This window comes from Protopterus annectens, chromosome 1.part1 (genome assembly GCF_019279795.1).
Source record: "Protopterus annectens isolate FY-2018-M chromosome 1.part1, PAN1.0, whole genome shotgun sequence".
NCBI classification, from domain to species: domain Eukaryota; kingdom Metazoa; phylum Chordata; order Ceratodontiformes; family Protopteridae; genus Protopterus; species Protopterus annectens.
This window is the reverse complement of record NC_056726.1, coordinates 1340847652-1340874708: the sequence shown is the minus strand read 5'-3', so window position 1 is coordinate 1340874708 and position 27057 is coordinate 1340847652. Positions and strand designations below refer to the sequence as shown.

Below are 27057 nucleotides of genomic sequence, written 5' to 3'. Positions count from 1 at the left end.
TTTTTAGTATTCTCAACTGTCAAACTCTTTGGTTAAGGTTTTCTCTTGTCTCACTTGAGAATATGTTAAAACAAGAAGCGAGAAGGTCACACAGAAAAAACAATTAGTAAAAACTAAATTAAATCTCCAGGCAAGCTAGAACTTCCACTGAGTGACCTCTCAAACCTCCTGTATTAGAGGCACATGGGATATATGCAAATGACGCTTATGAACATCAGGTGTTTCAGCTATATGGCGATTCTGAATGCCCATGATCTTTCTCTTTTTAAGTCGTTTTAATGGACAAGTTCAGGCCAATAAGCCAAACCCCACTAGCTCTGGAGATGCATATTTCGGCCTTATGACCTCATCAGCACAGCACAAGCAAAGTGATTGGCTAAGCATAAGAAACACAGGGCTGTTATACCCAGATGATGTCCATTACCATTAGGGTAACTGCAAAATTTCCCAACTAACAAACTAAAGCACAGAGTGAGAAAGTCACACAGAAAAAGCAATCCGTAAAAACTAAATGAGGTCACTCAGTGGAAGTTCTAGCTGGAGTTTTCATTTAGTTTTCACTTGAGAATCTGAGGAATATTATGGCATCTGTTTCCTCGTATGATGATGAATCTGCTTTGTGTTTTATTGCTTCTGTGTTTTAAGTGGCTATATTCGCCGTTTTGAAGTCTTCTTGCCATTTTGCTGATGTGAATTTCAGGGCTGTTGCCACTGAAACTGTTAGGTTTGCTTGTTAAATTCTCAAAACTGAAATTTTAAGTTATCCCTTGGAGAGGTTTGGAACATGTGCTGCAGAGATCTTTAAAAAGCATGATGGGAAAGGTATGCTGATATTACAGGACCTCTGTTTCTTCAGCCTTCCTTCTCCAAGTTGGCCAAGGTTTGTAATGCTTACCCTAATATCTCCACAGGCAGATGATGGTAAACAGACGTTTAAAAAAAAAACTATGATGGAATTTCCATAAAAGTAGGACCCCCCCCCCCCCCAACAGAGGACGGTCTAACAAGTCTGTATGTTTGCAAGACTTCCCACTCTGACCAACCCTAAATTCATCTAGGTTTCACTTGGCATTTGGAAGCTTTCTCTGTGATTTGAAGAATCCCACCCCCCACACTTTTTTCTTTTTCCTCCCGTCATTGAGCATATGCTCTCTCTGGCGTGATAGCTTTCCCACCTCCTTTTTAGAAGGGTTTTATTCTAAAATGTTTCTGATACCAAGTTTAAGTGTTATTCCTTCTCATTTTCTTACCCATTATTTTCCTTTTAAGTTTTCTGGTAACCTTGGATTTAAGACATACATAGTCATATTCCTAGATCCAGATTTCGGATGATTCTAAAATTATCCATTGGTCTGTACACTGGTCTAAGGATATCCGCACAGTGTCTAGCTCCTGTGATAACCTACTGCAGATTGCAAGGTATTCATGTTTTTCCTTCAGACAAACTGATTTTCTTTGCAAAGTATTCTTCTTAATGTCCGGAATCTTTCACTCTGATAAAGAATTTAAACAAACTGGGATTTCAGGAGAATGTGCAGAGATTTTGTCTGACTGGTTCTTAGAGTATTAATTTTTCTGGGGTGTCTCTTGATTACCACAGTTTAAGGAGATTTTCTTCCACAGGAAAAAGTGGATCTATATTTATATCTATTTCTGAGGTTTTCCACTTGGACTAATGTCTCAGGATTCTGGGTGTCATGGCATCTATGAATCTTGATACCCTTTGTAAGACTCCCCATTACAAATATCCTTTAGTACCTGAAATCTGTATGAATGTCCCTTGACATTTCAGATTCCAGTTTTGGGGTTTGTGAATAGGGACATATTTTGCTGGAGGAACCATATTTTTCGGACTCCAAATCTCCCAGCACAGCCTGTCGTTACAGACATGTCAGACTTAGTTTGGGAGCAGTGTCTATGGGTATAAAAGTGTCTATGGGTATAAAAGTGTAGGGTCTTTAGAACAGAAAATACAGACCAAAATGCACAAAAGAGATATTTGCACTTTAGATAGATAGCTCAGTATCTACCTATGAACCCATCTGCCCGAAGGCATATATTAGCCCAGCCACGTTGTGCGGTATTCACTGCCCCTTTGGTTAGTTCCCTAGGCCCTTGATCTAGCAGCTAGTACCCTTGGCCCCTATCTAGTAGAGCTGTTGGTATGATCCCTGGTGTGAAGTTACCCATCCACTCGTCAAGGTTCCTCTTGAAGAGTGATAGTGAGGGGCTTTGTCTTATGTAGATCGGGACTTTGTTCCATAGCCAGGGAAGTCTTTGCAAAGGGAGTCTGTCCCTCCAGCATGTTCTATTCATTGTTGTGCTGAGGTTTATATCCCTAGAGCATGTAGCTCGAGTGGATTTGGTTTTGCTAAGATGGAGCATGTTTAGCAGTTCTGGGTTGGACATGGCTCTGTATGTTAGACAGAGATCACCTCTGAGAAGGCGGTATGCAGCAGAGAAAAGCCTTAGTTTTTTCAATTGTGCTGCATAGGGCAACTGTTTGAGGCCAGTAATCCTCTTAGTGAGGTACCTCTCTGGTCTCTCCAGCTGCTGGAGATGCCTAGCCAGGTACATTCCAATTGGTGCATTGTACTCAATAATGGGTCTGATGAGGGAAGAGTAGAGGGGCACTACTACATACTTAGATCTTGATGCAAACCCTTTCGTGATCAGATGGGTCACAGAGAAGGATTTTCTAACCACCATGGCAACATGGTTATCAAAGGAAAGCTGACTATCTACTTGGGTCCCTAGATCTCTTATTACTACTTCAGATTTCAGGGGGTTACTTCCTATGTGGTAGTTCGCAGGTACTCTGTTTTTTCCAAAGGGGATTACTATACATTTTTTAGCATTTAGCTTGAGGCCATGGCTTTGACACCATGCATCAGTCTCGTTGAGGCCTTTCTGGAGGATATCTATATTGGCCGGAGACTCTATTATAGCACCCAGTTTGCAGTCGTCTGCAAACTTGGTCAGCCACAGCCCTTCAGTGCTTGCCTGTACTTCTGAGAAGTATATGCCAAACAGGAGGGGCCCCAGGACAGAGCCCTGAGGCACACCGCTCGTTACTGGTCTGGATTCAGACATAGATCCCACTACTCTTACTTTGTGGGATCTGTCTGAGAGCCAGTTTGCAATCCATCTTGTGACGTAAGGGTTTATGCCCAGGTTGGTGAGTTTATCAATAATACCCGAGTGGGGAATGGTGTCAAATGCTTTAGCAAGGTCAAGGTAAGCCATGTGTACCTCCTTTCTCTTATCTGTAGCCTGAGTAATTGTCTCATAGAAGTCCACCAGGTTCAGGAGGCATGATCTGCCCTTGACGAAGCTGAACTGTGTGGGGTCAAGTGTTTGGAGGTTCCCAGTCTCTCCATTTATGAGTTCCATAATGATTCGCTCCATTGCCTTACAGATCAGACTGGTCAGGCTTATTGGTCGGTAGTTCCCAGGGTCGGTTGTGGGCCCACCCTTGTGCAGCGGAACCACTGTTGCTGTGCGCCATTCTATGGGCACATATCCTGTCAAGAGGCTGAGACTGAATAGGGTATTCAGATGCAGGGTTAATTCATTTTGGAGCTTGCGTATGACAGCCCAGGACACCATCTGGTCCCATGGAGGCAGTGTTTCTAGCTTTAGATAGAGCCTTATTAACCAACGTATCAGTAATAATTGGAGTTACACAATCCCCTGGAATAGTAATAGGCCCTGTAGGTGGTGAAGGGGGGGAGAAATTTGCACTGAACCTGTCAGCCAAGATGTTGGCAATGTCAGTGGGATCGGTGTATTTTGTTCCATTTTGTACTAGCTCAGAACAGACCTGAACGTTGCCATTTAGGTTTTTGACGCAACCATAGAAGGCCTTATGGTTATCCTTGGCAACTTTCTTTTCAAAATTGGCTTTAGTTGACTTGATGAGGACCCTCAATTTCTTACTAAAGCTGATCAGGGAAGATTTTTCTACTTGAGATTTGGCCTTTTTTTGTATAAGTCTCCTCCTTTTATTGTAAAGTTTGCTTATTGCCGGGGTCCACCAGACTGGTTTCGTCTTGCTTGAGGAAGGAGTCTTGGTTTTATTTGGGATAGCACGGTCCATGCAATCCTGAAGATGCATATAGAGTGCCTTGGTGTAGGATTCTGCATCCTGGATATCATTGTCCTTCTGCAAGGGAATAGTGAAGCTTTCCACTTCTGACGCAAGTAGTTTGAAGTTTGCTTTGGAAAGGTTTTTTACGATGGTTTCTTTGACTTGGGGAGGTGGAGGGGTGAGGATGTCTAGGGTTATCAGTTTGTGGTCTGATCTGACCAGAGAGGGAGTGATAACGGGTGTGGTAGAATGGGTGCCCATATTTGTGATGACTAAGTCCAATATGTTGTCCCCTCTAGTGGGGAGAACATACCAGTTGTTCAAGGGTATTTGAATGTATAAATTCTATGAACCGCTGGGCATAGGAGTTAGAACTTTTGGTAGTTCACCCAGTCTATACCAGGGTAGTTGAAATCACCCAAAATTATGGTGTTTGGTAGGACCTTTATATTTTCCAAAGCCTCAAGGAATGCTGAGTGAGCATCTTGGGACATGGTGGGTGATCTATAACAGGCTACGACTTGAAATGTGGTTTTGCCTGCTGATAGTTGCGCATGGATGATCTCTGGGGCATCATGCTGCGCCACTAACCTGGAGATGTGGGTATACTTGATGAATATGGGTACACCTCCGCCCTTTGTACTGCGATCCGGTAACTGAGGCCGGAATTCATGATATGAATTGTAACCTGGTAGTGCTGTGGTGCTCTCTGGGGGCTTGAACCAGGTTTCCGTCACTGCACAAACATCGATTTTCTCCATACTGAGGGGTGCCTTGAGTAAGTGCATTTTGACTTTGAGACTTCTGGCATTGAGTAGCATTACCCTTAGTTTTTGGTTACCTGTGCTGGTTACGGTGGTTGGTTTGTCCTTTGAGCCTTGCCTAAAAAAGGCACTATGGGGATGGCAAGAGCCTTGGCCAGTATTCGAAAGCCTAGTGGTGACTGGTGCAAACCATCTCTGGCGAAACAGCAAGGCTGGTCTATCATGTCATCCCAGGCATACAGACACTGGATCCCCTTAGAATGACACCAGAAGCTTAGCCTATTGTTGAAATTGATAATTTTGTCTTTGTATTGTGGTATCCTTCTAGGTGAAGGTAGTGTGCTACTCAAGGTCAGGGTCATACCAGCTTGGGCTACATGATCAGAGCGCTCCTCAATGTCTCTCTTCATGTAGTCCAGGGAGGTACATCTTAGATCATTCACACCAACATGTACAATGACCGCGTCATACTTGTACTTGTTCTGGAGTGACCCAAGTGCCTGTGTTATGTGGCGGATCCTAGCATCCGACCGGCAGTTGACAGTAACCTTCTCCTTGTTCACTCTGGTGACTGGAACATCTGTGTGCCTTACTATAGAGTCTCCTGTTACTAGCGTGTTTGGTATGGTGTTTTGCCTTGGGGGCTGTCGTGAGGCACACTGCTGAGGTGAATTATGTGTTTTTCTGGCTTGTGTTTGGAGGTGCAGGTTGCTTGCTTGTCTGCTTTAGAGGGCACTGTTTCTTTTTCAGATTTGTACCTAGTGCCTCTGAATATGTTTTTGTGTATTTATGTGTATGTTTTGCCGGTGTTTGTTTTGTAGATCCATGTGTAACTGGTGGTGTGTGATGCTAGTGTGGCTCTTCTCCTCTTGACTGTCTGTTACAGTCATGGGTTGAGAGCGCTTAGCCTCCAGTCTGGCTGTGTATTTGCATCTCTCACAAGTGTTTGTGTCTAGAGGTAAGAGGAGAGAGTTGTCTGTATACATGAGGCAGTTGTGACATTGCCTCAGGATGCCCAATTCCACCAGCTGAACTGGAGAGTACACCTGAAGCTGACCTCTGGACATGCTTGGAAAAGTAAATTTCACTTGTCTTGCGGACAATTGAGGGTCTTGTGCTGTATTATAATAGTGCTGTCTAGGAGATTTGGACAAGTGCTGATTTGGGTTATGCAAGTGCTGCAATAAGAGCAGTTGATGTGAAGCACTTGAGTTGAGGCTTGCCTAGTTCTAAGGGAAAATTTGCAGCGCACACTTTGTGGAGCCAGGAATAGTCTAACCCAGCTAACCGGCGCTGTCCGACGCTACTCTGTGCATTTTCAACTGTTTCATTCCTTTTGGTTCCTGGCACCTTCACAAGTCTTTATGGCCAACACCACAGTGATGTAATATATAAACAAGCAAGGAGGAACCAGTTCTTACCTTCTGACTAATCATGGTAGCCTGGGATATAAGTTTTCAGCACAGTTTTGCCCTATTGGCATCTTGCACACTATCTGAGCAAAATTGTGTTGTAGGCAAACTGAGTAGGACTAGGACAGACTGTCACTTTTGGAGACTGTATTATAAGATCTTCCGAAGTTTGATTCCGTTGTTAGGAACATCTCAAATAGATCTTTTTTTTTTTTTTTTTTTTTTTTTTTTTTTTTTTTTTTTTTTTTTTTTATACTTTACTCTCAACTAATTTTTACTTTAGCATCCCAAAAATAAACCGTTCTGGTCTTAGGGTTCTTTGGTAGATTCTCTGATCATAGCAGTGGTCAGCAGTCACAAAGAAAGAGCTGACAGATTGAGGCAGCCACTGTACATCCACCCAACAAGGAGTCCAGAGCTATGGATACAATAGGGAAGCAGGTTACACTGTAGGTACTTTTGCCCAGAAGGCTTAGAAACTGCACCACTCAAATTAACTCTTCAAAGAGATCTAGCAGAATAGTCTTCAGCAGCATTGAAGAAACCACCCATACCAGACTCTGGGAAACAACTGGAGGACCACTTGGTTACTATTTTGAATGCAACTAACCTCTTCATGCTGCTCATGCATAATGTGTCTGATGGGAGTGGCTTGTATAATGGGTACAGGCATTATAGTGAAACACCATGCCTGGCTTTGCCTATGTGATTTTCTGGACAACTTTAAAGTATCATTCACAAATGCTCCGTACAGTGGCTCAACCTTATTTGGACCATATGTGAAAGAGAAATTACTGAAATGAAAGTAAGACGGCAAAACACCATCTGTTGTAGGCATCACATTTGAAACCCCTCAAGATCATACAATAGGAACCAGAAGTGGTCTAAATCCTTAAGGTTTCAAAAATGATGGAGTTACCTTTTGATTCCACTTTAAATAGGGGAGGTTGAGATGGGGCATACCATTCAATGATTGCAGGTCAAGATTGACTGCAAAGCCAAGGAGGAATGCAGAAGTCCTTTTTTGGACAAGCAATCCCAACATTGTTGAAAGGTTGCCTGACTTGCTCCATCATTGTAAGTGGGAACATCTGTCCTTCCACTAACCTTTGTGGATGGCCATCGCATATGATTATTGTGTGAGAAGGGTAATATCCAGAAACTGTATACCCCCCCCCCCAGTGTCTGTCAATGTCAAACTTTCCACCTAATCACCAAAAAAGCATCCAAAAGACTAATTTTTTCTGCTAGGAAAAAAAAAAAAACATCCAGGAGGTCCCATCAGATCAGAGAGGGACAATTATTTTTGGTTCCAAAGAAAAAGGACTACCTTGGGTCCAGTTTAGACGTCAGTAGTCTAAGCACATACATAACAAAGGCCCCATTCGAAATGGTTACTGTACTGGTAATTTTGCATATTTTCGGGCACATGACTGGCAGTGTTGTATATTGCTTCAGGCTTGCCCTCCGCATCACGATAGCAAAACCATCTGGAAGATTTTTACACTCTTATGACTAGGAGCCAATTACTTTCATTTCAGAGCCCTACCCTTCAATCTCACTGCAGCCCCCTCCCCCAGTAGTCACAGCTCCTTTAAAACTCAGAGGGATTTTAGCGTTTCCATATCTTAACAACTGACTCCTCACTGCTGTGATTAGAATTTCTGCCTAAAGCCATAGACTGCTTGCTTCAGCTATGTCTGTCCTGATCTGTCTGTCCCCGAGTATTTCTCTAAACTACAGCAAGTGAAATCTTCAGCCATCTTTAGCAATTCAGTTCATAGGATGCCACTTGGACACAACAAAGTGCTATCTACCTCTTTAGAGGGAATTAAATTGAAGCAGCTTGTCCTGCACTTTTGCTTCACTGTTCTTCACCTGCCAATTTTAGTTCTTCAGATTCTGGGTCAGATATCTTTCTCCTTGGTCATGGCTCTGTTTGCCTGTTTTACCATGCAACTCTTAATTCCTACTGTATTTCTGTATATTTGCATTCTGGTTGTGACTGAACATGCTCCTCGGACCAGTAAATTAAGCTGGTCAACAAAGTAAAAATAAATTAATATGGCACAAAATGTTTGCCACATATTCATTTTACGTGAATTATGATGTGCATATACATTTTCCAGGCAGAATTACAACGTCCGGAGTATTTTCCACTTCTTGGAGTTGGCCTCGTTTCAATTTATTTTACATAAGTTCTCCAAAGCAGCTTTTTAATTTATCTGAAGCGTCTTGCTAAGATGTTACTGTTCACATTTTTGCCCGATGGCTTTTCTGTTTACATTATGTCAGGATAAATAAATAAAAATAAACACAAGAGGCCCGGAGTTGTGCTGTGACGACCATTAACCAGGAAAAACTAAACAAAACACGCAAACTCTACCATTAACCAGGGAAAAAAAAAAACGAAAAAAAAAACCAAACTTCCTCACTAGAGACCAATCTACATAGACGGCCCTTCACAGTAAATTTGCAAAACATGCACCGATCGAACAAAGCAACCAACAAATACTGTCCCATTCACGCGCACTTTAGGACAACGTGGGTTTCAGCGTACAAATACAAACGACAACAAATACAAATAAATAAAATATTAATTTTAGCCTGCCCCTAGCTTCCGACTCGAGAATAAGGATGCCAATTACACAAAAAAACAACCAGAGCACACAAATATTAAAAACATCAAAAGTACAGAAATAATAAACTAAAAAATCGGCAATACTACAAATTAAACAAAGCGTGCCACACTTGTAAGCATTAAGTCGACTATAACGACAAATGTCATTGCTAGGGACACATGGACATGTAAAATGACAATTATAACTTGCCTTACTAACTGAAATCTTCCAACGCTCGAGAAAAGACAGGCAATCCCAGCTTCCAGCAAGTCCTTCACACAAAATGGAGCCAATAGCATTCACTTCGCTAGAAAAGAAGTTCCCCACAGCAGCTACTCCGTTTTATTAGGGTAATAGTGGGCTGGTCAAGGCTGCAATGACATCACAATGTGGGAGGATCACAGGAGGTTCAATGCAGCATGGAAATAAGGCAGAGTTTACGTCACTTTGGGGGTGGAAACCTCCAGGGATCGACTTGAGGAGCAGTGGCAGATGTGACATCATTATTTAAGAGCCAAGTAGACATTTTTCTTTTCCGTTTGAAAACGGAAGCTCAAATAGTACGGAGATTTAGGAAGCTCAGGTTTAAAACTGTTTAGATCAGTTTATTTTAAAGCTGCAGTTATTTTTTTTTTGTTGCCTGCAGCACATAAGGGGGACTTAAGGAAACCGCAGATAGAGAGCAATTGGATTTAATATCCCATTGTTTTCCTTTAAGTGAATTCTCAGAGCACAGTGTTCTCACGTTTTGGATTACACTTCTCCTCTAATTGTCACTCAGCTTGACTTGGATTCACTTACGAAGATCGCTGAATTCCTCGGGCATTAATTTAGGAAGACCCTTATTATGCCATCTCCATCAGTGGTGGTTACCACAGACTGTTTCTTATTGAAGTAGGAGTGGGGAGCATTTTCAGGGAGGGATGTTCCAAGTAACTTGGAATCGACAGAAGGCCAGTCTTCACATCAGTGTCCTAGAGATGAGAGCAGTCTGTGCAGTCTGTCTTTCAATGTTGGAATTTCAAGACCTCTTTCCCATAGGAGTAATTTCTATCTAGAGGGACAAGCTGTGGTATCGTATATTAGTAAGCAAGGGGGACCTACATCCTATCTGCTACACCAAGAAGACCTGAAAGTGTGGCAGTGGGCGATTTCTTCAATTACTTTCTGATAGCAACATATGTTCTTAGGAAGACAACCTTGCCGACAGGCTCAGCGGATCTGTTTTGATGCTCATAAATGGACTCACAATGTAGTGGTAGCTCAAAAGATGTTTGACAACTTGTGACAGCCATGCTGACAAACTGTTACTTAATAGGATGTATGCCTTAGAATAGTTAACTGTTATAGGTGTAGCTGGGTTTTTTGGTTGATTTTTACTTCAAAGGAGACAGCTCTGTGCTCTGACGTTAGTAGCGAGGACATGACAGTTGGGGTGCAACGAGCTCTGTCTTGTCAGATGACTCGTTTGTCCGAGATTATCTTTTACCAAAGAGAGAAGTGGCGAGAGATTTTTTGGAAGACTTTAAGGACTACCTGGGTGGGAAAGGGGGTGAAGGGGGGGGGGGGTTACCATCTAATGATAGTCATTCAGACGTGTTTGGCTGCGTTTGTTTCTGGGAGTCTCCCCCCTTCCTTTTGGAGCCTCCTTGCCCTTGTTTTTTGAATACCTGCTGTCTGCCTGATGCAGGTATTGTTTATCACTACTCTTCTTTTTCAGCGGCCGCCTCCTCCTCCAGCAGATCAATCCCCTCTGTATTTCAGCATCTGCTGGCTTGTGCATAAAACTTACTCCTCTTTTCATGACAGAGAAAGTTTTTTTTATCCAAAAAATGTTTATGAAAGAAGGAAGCTTTGCACAGACTAGTCATATCTTTCTTTTCTTTTTTCAGTCTGTTTTTGAAAGACCCATTGTTCAAAATGCTACCCTTCATAAGCTGGTGCCTGTTATTTCCACTTTCAGATTTTTGGTAACTCTAGATTTAAAAGATGCTTATCATATTCGTATAGTCACACACTTTAAAGCTTTTATTAAGGTTTTTCTGTGTCTGGTTTATATTTTTCAGTTCTCTGCATCATCCTTTGGTTTATCCCCTGCATCAGTAGTATTCAAAAAGCATCTTGCTCCTGTTATAACCCATATCAGGCTACATGGTATCCACATTTTTTCCCTATTTAATGACTTTATCTTGGCAGAGTCTTTTTCTAAGTAAAGTCTTATTTTGACTCCACACATGATTGAGCTTCTGAAGTGTCTGCTAGACACCTCGGTACAAATAGCTTTTCTTCCACAGGAAAAATAGAGCTGTGTTTAGATTTATTTCAGGGGGGGGTTCACTCTGACTTGAGCTAATGTGAGGGAATGCTTCAGGATTCTGGGTCTTATGACATCTATGATTATCATGATACCTCTGGTAAGACTTCAAGTGAGAAAGATACAATGGAATCTGAAATCTCTTTGGTCCCTGCACCAACACCCATTATCTTTTCATTTTCCAAATTTGGGATTTGTGAGAAGAAAAGTTACTTGATGGGAGCATCAAATACTGAATCCAGGTGTTGCCTTCTCCACTCCTGTTCCAAAGCAGTCAGACACTGCAGACGCCATGGACTTCACTTCAGGAGCAGTGTCATGGGGGGTAAAAGTGCAAGATATTTGGGGCAACAAAGACTGACACAAGTACATTAATATAAAAGAGTTTCTTGCTCTTATCAAGGCAGTCAACTCTCTGAATCACCTCTGGTCCCCTTGAAGTTGTTACAGGCAGTACCACAGTGATGTGGTACATAAACAAGCAAGGGGAAACTAGGTCCCAAGACTAGCCATGTTAGCATGGGATATGGCTTTACAGAACCATCTGTCTACTGGCATCCTGCATTCTGTCAGAGCTGAACTGCGTGGCAGACTAGTTGAGCAGGTCAAAGGCAGACCCTCACAAATAGAAAATAGATCAGGGGGTCTTCCAAGATTAGATTCATATATGGGGAGTTCCTGATGTAGACCCTTTTGCTGCCTCTTTAAAGAATCAACTATCAAAATTCTGCTCCAGGACTCTAGGCAAGATGGCCTGGAAGACAAAATACCTGTTCTTTTCCTTGGACAGTTATGTTCCTTTGTGCTTTTTTTACATTTTCTATGAATATCCAGTGTACTTTTGAAGATTCTGAAGTAATCCCCCAAGATCATTGTTGTGACTCTTTTCTGGCCCAGGCAACAGTGTGTTTTTCCTTCTTTTGGAGTTGGCCTGAGGCCATTAACACAAGATCTGATGTCTCATTCATTTCTCCTCAGGATAGGGTAACTGATCCGACACACTCTGATCCGGCATGACCACATTCCACAGATTTGGATCAGACTCTCAAGCTCCTCTCTTGTACCCACAATGCACTGCATCCACCCAACTACCTCAGATCTCGTTTGCCGCTCCGAGTCAGACACAGATTTTGTCTCTCAAGTGTGGGTTAACTTTTTTGATAGCCTTTGTGACAAAATTTGTAAGTTGGTGGTTCTATTGTACTTTCTCCTCCCTCTCTCTTCTATCTTGAGTAGTGTGTGTGTGTGTGTGTGTGTGTGTGTGTGTGTGTGTGTGTGTGTGTGTGTGTGTGTGTGTGTGTGTGTGTGTGTGTGTGTGTGTGTGTGTGTGCGCACATCTTTTTTTCTTCCTTATCTATAAAAAAAGAAAAAAAAAGTAGATTAGGTTAGTTTAATCTTCATGAATTTCTAAAATGTGTCTTTAAAGTTTAGGATTACTTGTCTTGTAGAATATAGAGTTTGGCAGTTTTTACATATTTAAACTTGCCTCTGTTCTTGACTGTTGTTTTTGGTGGACAAACCGGTTTCCAGCTTTAAGCACTACACTTCTTGTGGGCATAAAATCCCCAATCAGGATGCTCACAAGGAGTGTGTGTACTGTCTGGGTGCCATTCACTTGAAAGCAGAATGTTCCAGCTGTGCCACCTTCAATCCTTGGACACTTGCAGACTGACGATATAAACTTATTCTCAGGGGCCTTCTTCCATCCTCGACTCCAGAGACTTAGATCCCTTCTCTGGCTTCTTCCTCTGCTTCTCCTTCTAAGGAGTCTAAAAAGAGGTCCTTCCCTGCCACCCCGAGGGACACTCTTGATCACAAGAAGCCCAAGAGGTCTGTGGATACGATTTCTTTGGGTCCACAGAACTTGCCTCCCCGATCAGATCTTGCAGCCTCTGTGGATCTGGGAGAGATCATTATTTCCCCTATGCCTTCATTGCCTCCTACTTTGGATCCTATTCCCTTGGATCCAAGGACCTTAACAAAGTCCCTAACTCTATCTTCCAATTACAAGAACTCCCAGCCCCTCTCATCTGCTTTCTCCAGGTCTTCTAGAAGCTGATCCCAGGTGGGCATGGACAGGATGGTGTTTTGTAAGATCCAGATCCAGATGGGGGTAGTCTTGGCTCCGTACCCTGTAGGAGATATGTACACTACCCAGGTCACCTCATCGGGACTCCTCCGATCCATCCCTTAGCTTCCAGAGTCCTGGGATTCTGGACTACTGTGCACGTCTGATTTGGAGCAGAGGAAACTCCCTTCCTCGATGCTGAGGATGCCCATGATGAGCCCCTTTACAGCCTTTTTGGAGCAGAGCTAATCGTGGAGCCATGGTGTTGGTGCCAGTTCTGGGGGACTGGGATAGACTCCGTCCCTTTCTGAGGCATCCCTTCCCTTAGGTGCTTCGGGGCTCAACAGCTTAGGGTCTGATCCCTTTTGGGGGCCCTAGATCCTGAGTGAATCCTGCCTAATTTTCCTTTGGTAGTTTCAGCTGTGGGGGAAATGGAAAGGGCTTCTCCTGGTCCTTCGGCTTTCCGGATAGTGGAGAGGGTTTTCTCCCAGGTTGGAGATCTGACCACAAAGGTCCCCCAATCTGCTCCTATACCCCCATTGAATCCAGGCCTTGCTCTCTTACATCCTGCGAAGAGCCTTCCTGTCCCAAGGAGTCTCCAAGATTTCCCTGCTCAGGAGGGATCCACTTTTTCTGACACTTCCCCAGAATGCCCAGCTGAGGAAGTCCCACAGAAGAAGACGTGCAGAAGGAGGCATGTGGTCTCCCCTTTGGATTTTTTAACCAAGGGTACTGACTTGGATGAGGGGGGAGACTCCCCCTCATCCCCCACCTGAAGACGTCTCCTTCGGGGACATATTAGAGATCCTGAAGCAAAAAGGTGGGTGATCTGCCCAACCTCCATCCTCTGAGGAGTTGGTTCTCTTGGAGGCATTTGGGACAGGACCATTTATGTCCTGGGTGATTCCCCCCCCCCCCCCCGCCCCCCAAGGCAGATACCCTGCTGGATTTATTGTCTCGCTGAGCATAGAATGAACTGGAAACCATCGAGCCCATACACAAGCAGCCCGATCGGTTTCTCTTGTCCCCTGCAGACAGGAAACACTGGAGTAAGGATCCCATAGTTGATGCTATTGTGGTGACGGTGGCCATCAAGAAAGAGCTGGCAGAAGAAACTGTCAATATCCATCCACCTAACAAGGAGTCTAGAGCATTGTACAGGATTGGAAAGCTTGTTTGTCTTGGCAACCTTTGCGCTGAGGTTTTTTAAACTATCTGGCTCATTTTTCTCAGCTGCAGAGGGACCTAATCAAAGAACTGTCAGAAAGGCTCATCCAGACTCTGCTACACTTTGCTGTGAAGGAAAGGTTAGTTTGCTTTTATTTTTTGTATTACTGTATTGTCTTTCTATATTTTGAATAATGTAGTTTGTTTTCTTTACCTTGTGTTTTGCTTGCATTCTGTTTTAACAGCATATTCAAACTTCAAAAGAGACCACAGCTCTCTCTGTTCTGAGTCGGGCAGAATTTTTTTCCCCGCCCTCCCACCGATTTAAGTTGTCTTGTTAAATACCACTGTCTTTCTAGTTGCCCGCCTCTTTTATGTTTTAATCTGACCATATATCTCATTTCTCTCCACTTTCACTGGCTTATGTGAGTAATCACAAAATCATCATTTTTGAAATCCCACCCCTTCAATTATTTAAATTTATTGGCCATCCTACAGTATTTCATAGTACCAAAATACAAAAGTGACCACCCCTTTCAATCAATCTTGCTGTTTTAAAAATAGTAATTCTCCACTAAAACTTAACTTTTTAAACGGGTAAAACTCAAGTTACCTACTTATACATCTAACTTCTCTAGTGCACACTGCAGAGTGCATTCTTTTCAATCTTGCCTTTAAGCATCCCTGTGACTAGCACTTTCTCTAATACCTGCTGGAAAGCACTAGCCTTAAACTCATACAAACACTGAACTCTCCTTGTTAACCAGGAGAAATTAATAGTGGGCACTAAACAGCCTATAATTGCAAAGTACCTTGCTAAGGAAACAGCTCCTATACTTTACAAAGAAAAAAAAAAGCCCCAAACCAGGCATGTCCAAGGGTCAGCTTCCGGTGATTTCTCCTGTCCACCTGGTGAATCTGGGCATACTGGGGCAATGCAGCAATTGCCTCATACACAGACAACCCTCTCATCCTACCACCCAACACTACAACCTGTGAGAGATGCACTTACATAGCCAAAATGGAAGCAAAGCTCTCTCCACCCAAGATTGTGCTAAACAGTCAAGAGGAGAAGGTTAACACCCACACTACACCTCAAGCAACACATAGCCCTTCTAAACGCACACCACCAACACCCACATATAGCAACACTAAATCCACATATGCAGAGGCCCTTAACTGTAACCTGCCCAAGCAACAAAGATCTCTGAAGCTGAAACGCAAACAAACACATCACAACCAGTGTGTCACATAGTTCACAACACCAGTGTGCCACCCAGCAACAGCCCCTAAGGCAAGACAATGTACCTAACACTTTAGTCATAGGTGACTCTATAGTCCGGCACACTGATGTCCCTCTCACCAGGTTGAATAAGGAAAAAATTAGTCAGCTGCCTGTCGGGTGCCAGGATCCGCCACATAACGCATGCACTCAAGTCACTCCACAACAAGTACAAATATGACTCTGTCATTGTCCATGTTGGAGTGAATGACTTGAGACGTACCTCCCCGGACTACATGAAAAAAGACATGGAAGAGCTCTCGGATCATGTGGCCCAGGCAGGTATGACCCTAGCCCTGAGTAGCATCCTGCCTTCGCCCAGAATGATACCACAATATAAGGATAAAATGATTGACTTCAACAATTGGCTAAGCTTATGGTGTCATTCAAAGGGGATCCAGTATCTGTCTGCCTGGGATGACATGATTGACAGACCACGATGCTTTGCCAGAGATGGTCTGCACCTGTCGCCCCTGGGATTCAGGTTACTGGCTAAGGCTCTTGCCACCCCTATAGTGCCTTTTTTAGGCAAACTTCAAAGGACAAAACCACCACCGTAACAGGTACAAGCATGCAAAATCTGAAGGTAATGCTACTCAGTGCTAGAAGTCTAAACCTCAAAATGCACTCTTTCGAGGCACTCCTAAAAATGGAGAACATCGATATCTGTGCAGTAACTGAGACCTGGTTCAAGGCTCCAGAGAGCACCCCTGCAATACCAGGCTACAACTCTTACCACCCTTTTCGGCCACCAAACCAGGACCGAAACACTAAAGGTGGAAGAGTGTCAATATTCACCAAGGATATTCACACCACCAGGCTAGTTAGCCAACACAATGTGTCTGAAATTCTCCAAGTGCAACTAACACTAGGTAAGACTGCAATCCAAATTGTAGCTTGCTACAGATCCCCCACCATACCCCAAGATTCTCACTACACCTTTCTAAACATACTGGAAAATATTAAGATAGAACCAAACACCCTAATACTGGGTGATTTTAACTACCCTGCCATTAACTGGGAAAACTACTCATGTCCCAACACCTTTGCGCAACGGTTCTTGGAATTCATAAATTCCAACGCCCTGGATCAACTAATCCATAGTCCCACCAGGGGCTCCAATATCCTAGACCTGGTCATTACCAACATGGGAAATCCATGCTCCATACCTGTGGTCACCCCTTCCTTAGTCAGGTCTGACCATAAGATAATCAACCTTAACATCCACATCCCACCCCCACCCCCCAGTAAAGAAACCACCATAAAAAAACTTCTCCAAAGCCAACTTCATGCTACTCAAGTCAGAAGTGACAAACTTCATGACACCCATGCAGACGGGAACTGAAAGTTCAACTGCTGAATCCTACACTAAGGCACTGTACGAGCACATCCACTCATGCATGAATCGTGCCATCCCAAATAGAACCAAAATGCTCTCATCCAAAAAAGGAAGCCAATCTGGTGGTCCCCTGCCATAAACAAACTTTACAACAAAAGGAAGAAACTTTTGCAGAAAAGAGGAAAATCCCAGGATGCAAAAAACTCCCTTACTAGCCTCAGTAAGAAACTGAGATGCCTCCTAAAATCCTCCAAAGCTAGTTACGAAAATAAAATTGCCAAAGATTCCAAAGACATCCACAAAGCATTCTGTAACTATGTCAAGAATCTAAATGGCAATGCTCAGATCTGCTCTGAGCTAAAACAGAATGGCATTAAATATACTGATCCGAAGGATATTGCCAATATCCTGACAGATCGATTCAGTGCCAACTTCACCCCCCCTCTCACCCCCTAAATGGCCCATCTCAATACCGGAAGGTTGCCAAATACCAGTAATAACGGCCACACAGGTACAAAACGCACTCTCTAAAGCCAAGAATACAGCATCCATGGGACCAGATGACATCCCGGGCTGTGTACTACATGAACTACAATATGAAGTGGCACCTCACCTAAGTGTCATGTTTAATCATAGCCTCACCTCAGGTTTCGTGCCCAGTGAGTGGCGCAGAGCTACAGTTATCCCAATCCACAAGGGGGGATCCACCCTGGATCCCGGAAACTACCATCCCATCAGTCTGACAAGCCTTATCTGCAAGGCCATGGAGCGTATTATCATGGAACTTATAAACAAAGACATTGGCAACCTTCAAACACTGGACCCCACCCAGTTTGGGTTTGTGAAGGGCCGATCTTGTCTCCTGAACCTGATTGACTTCTTTGAATCAGTCTCCAGAGCCATGGACAAGGGTAAGGTGGTCCACACAGCCTATCTAGACATTGCCAAGGCCTTTGACACCATCCCCCACTCTGGAATCATAGATAAACTTACTAAGTTGGGCATTAATCCCTATGTCACCCAATGGGTTGCTAAATGGCTTACTGATAGAACCCACACTGTAAAAGTAGCCGACTCCAAATCCAGCTCCAGACAAGTGGAGTACCTCGGGGTTCAGTCCTGGGGCCGCTCTTGTTTGGCATCTACTTCTCTGAAGTACAGGTCAACACTAAGGGACTCTGGCTAACAAAGTTTGCAGATGACTGCAAACTGGGAGCCATTTTTGAATCCCCAAATGATGTGGATACTCTACAAAAGGGCCTTACAGAAACAGATGCTTGGTGCCAGAGCCATGGGCTCAAGCTCAATGCCAACAAATGTATTGTTATCCACTTTGCGAAAAAAACATGCATCCATGAATTACCATATAGGTGGCAGTACACTAAACACAGAAAGTGTGATAAGAGACTTGGGGACACAGGTGGACAGTGGTCTCGCCTTTGATAACCACATCGCCACAACAGTCAGGAAATCCTTCTATGTGGCACACCTCATCACGAAGGGCTTTTCATCCAGAAAAAAGGAGGTCATTGTCCCACTGTACTCATCCCTCATTAGACCCATTATAGAATACAACGCCCCATTTGGTATGTACCTCTCAAGACATCTGCAACAACTGGAAAGGCCTCAGAAATACCTCACTAAAAGAATCACAGGCCTAAAGCAGATGCCCTACGCTGACCGCCTTAAAAAACTCCAGCTATACCCTGTCGCATATCGTCTACTCAGAGGCGATCTCTGCTTAACATACAAAGCCATGTCAAACCCAGAGCTGTTGGACATGCTACACTTAAAGAAATCCCAATCCCTCAGAGCCACACGCTCCAGGGATCTAAACCTTGTCATCACAATAAACAAAACATGCTGGAGGGATAGGTTCCTGACCCAGAGATTCCCCAGACTCTGGAATAGATTGCCCATACATGTCAAGCTGAGTGCCTCTTTGGACCTCTTCAAGAGGAACCTTGACGATTGGATGGGAGAAAGGAAATTCACCCCAGGGATCACGTCAGTCGCCCTGCTAGACATGGGTCCAGGAAAGTAAATAATGTGGGAAGAAATAGCCAGGGAATTGTTATGGCTAGGCTTGTATAGGCCCTAGGGCTGATAGCCTAGTACCAACCTATGAACCTTTTCTTTAAGTCCATGCCTGTGGAGGAATTTAAGAAAGTTTCTCCCAAGCTGACCATTCTTACTTCTATCGCCAGCTCATATATGAGGTTAATCTCCCATCTAATGGAGGGCACTTCACGAGGAGCCAGTTCATTACTTTCCCTAAGAAGACATGCTGGATGAGGCTATGTAATGTTGCGGAGCCCTTTAAGGAGTCATTTTGTCAAGGTCCTTTACAATGGCTTCTCTCTTTTTGGGCCATTGGTTAGACACTCTAACCCACAGTGAGAAGGATGGGAAGACACTTTCTGCTGTTGGAAGTTTTGTAGCCTCCCCAGAGGCTCTTCTCCAGGAACCAGTATGAAGGCAAGAAAATGTGGTTCCACAAGTCTCGGGAGCCTTTCCAGGACCTGCATGAAGAACCCTCCTCTAGAGGCAGAGGGGAAGGGTTTGATGGTAGTCACCGTCCTAGAGGTAGAGGGGGGGGTCTACAGAACCAGGGCTTTAGGGGAACCCCTTCCAATAAGACCTTCCAGTGCGTCTGAAGCACTTTCCAACTGTGTCAGTCTCTGGTGGCAGTCGGGGATGACTAGTTTTGCACCCTGAAACCTGGACCCAATTGACTTAAAACCATTGGGTGCTAAGTAATATCCGGAGGTGGTTATATTCACTTTTCCTTGCTAACTCCAAAAGCCTTCCCGACATGACACCCGGTCAGTAGGAACAGGCAGCATAGGAAATCCAACAACTGTTGCAAAAAGAGTCATCCAGGAGGTCCCAGCTGAACAGAGAGGATTCGGAACCTATTCCTGCTTCTTTTGATGCCGAAAAAGACAGGGGGGGGCACCTGACATCTGGGGCAAGAAAAACTGAATAAAAGGGCATCGGCTGCATGTTTTATAACCCTGACAACCTGACGTCATGGAAGAGGAGAGAGCAACTGACACGGGACCCAAGACTTTGTTATTCAGGCTGACCGAGGGCAACCTGCCAGCAGATTACCCAAATGTAATGACTGCAACAGTGAATACACTTGAACATGTACATTTATGGTAAGTGTACACAACTGTACTTTCTCTGTTACTTCACCTACTGGCCGTTAATATTCCAACCTCGGAAAATGTATTGGCAGACGTTCTGAGCAGAATCATGGCAACTTCTCACGAATGGGTGTTACACAGGGAGGTGTTTCTGGATATTGTACACAGCTGGGGCGCTCCAAAAGAAGATCGGTTTGCCTCCTCCTAAAACAGACAGCTACCCTTCTTCTGCACAAGGCTTATCCCATCCACGAGCATGGAAAGTGGATGCTTTTTCCTTCTTTTGGGGCAAGTTGTACCTGTATGCCCCCCCCCAATATCTCTAATTCAGGAAGTCTTGCTGAAGATTCAGAAAGACGGACCAAAAATCCTACTTGTGACTCCCCTTTTGGCCAAGACAGTATTGGTTCCATCTCTTATTTCAGCTAGCTAGGGGCAGTCACCACAAATTACCTCAAAGGTTTGATCTACTCGCACAAGACAGGGGGATCTCTGATATGTCTACAAGCTTTACAACCTGTACTTGAACCTGTGGTTGCTAAACTTTTGATCCCTTTTCACCACCAATATGCAGAGGACGCACTCAAAGACCTGCAGGAGGCCAGGAAACCTAGCACAAAAAAAAATTGCATTGCAAAGTGTGGAAGTGTATTTCTAGGTGGTTTTCTAAGAAAATACAGGACCCTTTGGCAGTCCCAATGCCTATGGTCCTTGCTTATTTGCATGAGCTTCTGCACTCTGTGTTATCATACTCTTCCGAAAAGGTACATTTGTCTGCTATTTCTGCTTGTCTACCTATGCTTCCCCCTTTAGCATCCAGACTAGAGGTTAAACTGTTTTTTTAGAGGGGTTCTGCATCTCAGAACTCCTATGAAACAAGTTCCACCACCTTAGGACCTTCATTTTGTACTAGAAAAAGTAACTGTGTCCCCCTTCGAGCCAGCCTTTTCAGCTTCTCTTATGTTTTGCACTTGAACGATTCTGCTAGTAGCTTTGATTTCTGCCAGGAAGGTCTCCGAAATCCAAGCCCTCATGGCCATTCTGCCTTACCTCATTTTCCACAAAGACAGAGTAGTGAATTATCTTTCCTTGAACCAATCTATTAACCTGTCTGTTTTCTTTCCACAACCTCAGAATTCCTCAGAAAGGAAACTTCATTCCTTGGATGTGCACAAGCAGCTCCGAGTCTACCTAGATAAAAGAAAGTCCATCAGAGAATTAGACCAGCTATTTGTCTCCTTTCACCCTAGAGCCCTAGGCAGAGCAGTCTCTAAACAGACCATTGCTTCATGGATCTCAAAGGCCATCTCCTTTTGCCATGACTTCCATGGCAAGCCCTTAGCCTCGAAAGCAAAGGCACATTCCACTAGGGCTGCAGCTTCTTCTGCAGGCTTTTTCAAGGGCTGGGACCATGTCACCATTCTAGGGGCAGCTACCTGATCTGTTCATACCTTCACCAAGCATTACAAACTGGATTTAATATCCAGATCCAGCGCTGCCTTTGCCAGGTCTATTCTGCAGGGTCTCCTGGACTCTTCGCCTGCACCAACCACCCAGAGGAATATCTAATAGCTTGGGTACTCTCCCTACTGTAATGAATACTGCAACATAAGACTAGAAGGACATAGAATAGTTGTATAAAATCTTACCATAACCTTAGATGTCCTTCTCTTCCATGTTGCAGTATTCAGAACCCACCCTCCTCCCCTCTGTCCTTTATTTTTGGGGTTTTATGGTTATATAGTTTGGTAGAGGTGTTTTCTTGGTGTTGGTTATATTACTATATGTAGAATTTTCTCATAGTCCCAGGTAGAGCCTTTTTTGTTTGCCCTATAGGCTCCTTCCTATAGTCTTGTTTAGCTGGAATGCTTTCTATTCATTCAGCATAATCTTCTGCGGCAGTCGGTCCTGACTTGGGTATGTGCAAACGTCGCATTTATAGCCAATGTCGGTTTATGGCACTAGCATGTACCCCTAACTGAAGACTTTGGTATACTGCCCGGATGTACGGCGCTCCAGGCAGCCATATCTCTACTGTAATGAATACTGCAACATGGAAGAGAAGGACATCTAAGGTTATGGTAAGATTTTACACAACTATTCTTTCTGTTTCTTGTACTACTTACTGTTTACTTAAATAAATAAATGTGAACTTATTGCTTGGATCCTTCCTGTATTATGCTGACTGCAAAATGCACTATGTAGTAAAATGGAGAAGCTATGCTTACTGCAGTGCTTCGTCTTCAAGGGTTTCTGTTTCAGGAGATCCATAACTCCTCCGTTTTGGAGGGTTGGCATAATATTCAAGATGTTTGTCACACAGGGTACAGTGCTTTATTCTCACCTTTGAAGGGAAATTGGCTATGATTAAAATGACCTGCAAGGGCAGTTAGCTCGGTCGTTATGAAGTTATGAGCCTATGCCATTGATGTTTCTTAAACTTTTACCTTTCTGTGGAGTTGATTTGCTTTCTTAGGTCCCTTTTGAAGACTCGTGTTTGAGAACGGGATAATGGGAGATGCAAATGGAGAACGATGCAAGTTCGAGAAAGACTGGAGATAAATGCATGGTACTGTTTTTGAGTATTGCTATTATTATTAGTAACATCACTGTGTGATATCAGCAACACTGCTGAGAAATCTGGTCTTGGAGGCTCAAGTCTGTGGTTGGAAAAAGTCCTGTTATATTGACCTGGCACAAGAGGTACCACTGAAGAACAAGCGTTGGTGAATTTCTCACTTTTATTTTTTAGTAAAATTGCACATATTTCCAGCCCTGGATAGACATTAAGCATACTGTTTGACATAGTTGCTGCTGTTGGGGAAAGTAACTAGAAAAGAAAACATTAATTCTCAGTTTGATATCAGCTCATTAGAATTACTGGAGAGTCCTAAAGGCCACGAAATATCCCACCATGATCACTATGAACAAAACATGACACGGAAGTTGTATAGTTGTAGTTTTGTTACAGCCCCAGAATGTTTCTCTTGTTTGAAATTTCACCTCATGATGTCAGCATTCATGCTATCGGTTTAACTGTTTCCATTTATGCATATTTTTCTCAATGTATGATAGTGTGTTACTGTCTAAATTATTGTCAAGTTAGAGTGTTTCTGTCAGTTTGTGTTGGGGGATTGTCACCAAACTGGTCACTTGGTGAATATGCATATTTGATGTATGCAGCACTGTTTCCCTATTTTCACAACCAGTTTTGTGTGTGAAGCATTTTGCACTTTGTATGGATTTTTTGAATGTTAGGGTGAGTAATGACATACTTTTGTGAAGCAATGTGCGTTTATAAAATGTTTACTACTGTGCATATAAAGTTGCGTGAAGTTGTATCGGTCAGTTATTCCAGTAGTATGAATGCATTATTTGATTTTTTTTTTTCTTTTTTTTTTTTTTTTTTTTTTTGGTCATAGCAAACTATCTTCAGGGGCTTCTTTTGGAGAGTGCGGGGCTGTCTTTCAGCAGCTTGTCAAGCAATGGTTGCAGTTATTTAAACACGATGAAGGATAGTGCATTAGTCCTTAATTTAAGAGACTCTTCAGAAAGAAGGTAATTTTTTTATGTCCATGACCACTAATTATATTTGCTACTAGTTTCTGTCTTGGAGTAAAGTGCATATGAATGTCACTAATCAGTGATAGTTTAAAGAAGTGCATGAAATTGAGCTGGGAATGTGATTGGAGTACTGAACTGCACAGACTGCATTATTAATTTCTGGTCACTGTGTTGCATTTGGCGCATGTTGCACAGCTATTTGTGTTAGACTAAGGGCAGACTCTCAGCTTTTGTTGTGTTCAGTAGTTTTAGCCATGTGTTTGCATATTCTTATAATGTCTTCATTATATTAGCTTATAATAACATTTTCCTTGCTTGAAAGTTGGTTTCATATGTTGAAGATAAAAACCCGGTCTGAATTGAAAACACTTCAGATTTGGCTTAGATTAAGAATATAGTTGGCACATTTTTTGTTCTGAAGAAATAATTGATTTACAAATTTCTGGTCAGAATGTTGAAATTGCAGTTATGAGACTTTTTTAATGCTTTTTAACAACTGGCAGGCAAATATCACTTGCTTTAGATAAACTTTAAAGGATTCAATTCAGAAAGAACCTCAGATATTCATCATTCACATTTCCTCCATGGCATGTGGGCTCTGTAGTAAAAGTCAAAATAAACTATTGTCGATCAGATATTCACAGTAGTGCAAGCTGAACAAAATTACATTGCTTTTGTCCCCCGTGCAAGACATAACGAACACACAGTTTGAGTGACAGTAAAACTTATGCATATTCGGTAATTAAATATTAACACAATAAATTATCATAATTGGACAAAACTATGACTTCATATTGTGATTGCTTAGAATATTGTACTTCATCTGTTGTAGTTTGAGCTGTACTTCATCTGTTGTAGTAGAACCAGTAAATTAATTATAGTTAAAAACTCACTAATTTGATACTAAAAGCAATGCCAGCAGTGTCAGCACACTCAATGTTAAGCAGTTTTGTGAAAGATCTTTTAGCCTGGTGAGTAGTTTAAGGGGAGAGATACTAATTTATTACTTTATAATATGTTGTCATAGATATTATTATAATTATTTTAATATAGTTGCTAATTTACTACTATATTTGTAATTGTAATGCTGCATTTAAACAACTGTAGGGCTACTTTAAAGTGTTTTATGACTTGTACTGGGAAACTGAATATGTTTTTCATAGTCAGTGTTGCAGTATTGATTCTTGCCATGCTGAAGCCCATGACTAGCCCAGTTTCCAGAGTCTTTTCATAATCTCTGGCTTATAGACATCTGGCGACCACCTTCTTGTCAGAGTGTAAGAAGGGTGTCCATTGGTGCCATCTTCAGTTTTTGTAGCTGTGCAGTCTGATGAGCTTCACGTTTGTTCAATACAATCATGGCTTGATGTTCTTCGTCTTCCCTTGCTGCAGTCCTGACTATTGGGTATAGTCCGCGTTCCAGTCGGCCCGAATACCAGAGTATAAGGCTGACGTCGGTCATGGCGCCTTAGACTGACGTCAGTACGTCAGGGTACTAATGCGCATGACCGGCGTCATTTCCTCAGTCTTTTTTGCCGCATGGTCCGATGCAGAAGCAATTTTGCGAGTGCAGGTTGGCGTTCTGAGATTTTCCGAAACCGGAGTTTCAGACCGAGTACAGAGTTGGCTAAGTAACCCGTTGGAACATTTGGTTTTTTCTTGCCTCAGTATATTACCGGATGTCAGAAAAAGTGAATAACTGTATTTCTTGTGGGAAGCAGATACCGCATAGGGATTATCATACATTGTGTATACCTTGTTTAGGGCCTGAACACGACGTTGTTGGTTGCCGCTCTTGTGCTAGATTTAATAAGCGCACTATTAAGAGGAGGCTTGATTGTGCTAGGTTAGTGTTTGGGAAGCGTTGTAATTACACTATGCCGTCGGATGCTCCGACGCCTGCTTCATCTAAGAAGCGCAAGGACAAAACAGTGAAGTCTAGGGGTGAGGAACCGGCAGTCCCGGACGTCGGTCCTTTAGAAGGCTCAGGGGAGCCAGAGGTTTTGCCAGGAGTCTCTATGGAGTCTCAGGCAGATACTTTACTGTTACAGGATGTGCCCTCTCAGGAAGTAGGCCAGGCTGAGGGGCTTCTCAGGTAACTGTTCTTCCCTCTCTTCCCAAGGTAGTTAGGGCCTCTCCTTCTGTTTCCAGAGCTTCTTTTAGAGGAAGGCCAAGTTCAGCTTCTGTAGGGGCTTCTCCTAGCATTTCGGCCTCTGTGCCTAAGAAACATATGCTTAAAATGGCTGAAGATTTGATTACTCTGATTAGAGGTTCTATGCCCCACCGGATAAGAGGCCTAGGGTGGAACAGGAGTTTGATAGTTTTGAACAGTGTTCACAGGCTTCAGAGTCTTCTGTGGAAGACTTGCAAGAGTTTCCTGCTTATTCTGATTCTGATGTGGATGATTCCACTCCTTCAGCTTCTCCTCCTGAGGATTTTTCATTTTCAGAGACTCTTCACTCCATGAGGGAGCACTTTAAATGGGAAGGCCAAGATTACTCTGACTCCAGAAAAGGCTTAGGGAATTCTTGTTTTGCCTCAGCATAGGCCCTTAGCTATTCCTCCTGTGTTGAATGTGGTGGAGGATGTTTTTGCAGAGGCTTCTCTGAACCCTGATTCCTTGCCTCCTGCTCCTGTTAAGCCTGATAGGTATTATAGGGTGCCCGAAGCTCATAAGTATTTGTTTAAGAGTCCCAGGGGACCCAGAAACTGTTTCTCAGGGGCCTAAAGGTGTTAAAGCTTCTGTTGTTAAAAATCCTGTACCCTCTGATAAAGAGGCAAGGGCTTTGGATAGGTGGGGTAAGAAAGTATATACTTCTTCCACTCTAGCCATGAGGCGTTGAATTGTCAATTTCATATGCTGAAATATCAGAATTATCTCCTTTCACAATTGAAATCTAAGGTGGATGCTTTGGCGGAAGGTATTGAGTGTAAAGAATTGCTGGATTTGGTTCATGTGTCTGAACAAGTGGGTAAGCATTCTTTGCAGTGTGGTTTTGATGCTGTTCAGGCCTCCTCGAGGGTGGCTGCTACTAGTTCTGTTCTTCGCAGACATGCATGGTTGAAGGATCAGAATTTAGCTGAGCATGTTAAGACCAGGATTTTGGATGCTCCTTTACAGTCTGATGTGTTGTTTGGACCGCCTGTGGAAGCAGTTTTAAAGAAAATGGAGGACAAAGCTAAGTCTATGCAGACTGTTAAAGATTTTTTGCAGGTGCAGCCTCCGAAGTTTAGTAGAAATTGGCCTGCTAAGGGGTGGACATATCCTGCTTATGGTTCCCAGT

General features: G+C 43.2%; 1 protein-coding gene across 1 annotated transcript in view; it reads left to right on the top strand.

The window, feature by feature from the left end:
- HAUS1 (HAUS augmin like complex subunit 1) overlaps positions 1–27057 on the top strand; it is a 545328-nt gene that overhangs the window by 80007 nt on the left and 438264 nt on the right. Inside the window, exon 3 of the mRNA XM_044088993.1 lies at positions 23632–23767. Within this exon, the coding sequence (XP_043944928.1) occupies positions 23632–23767 (136 nt within the window). The remainder of the gene's footprint in view (positions 1–23631; positions 23768–27057) is intronic.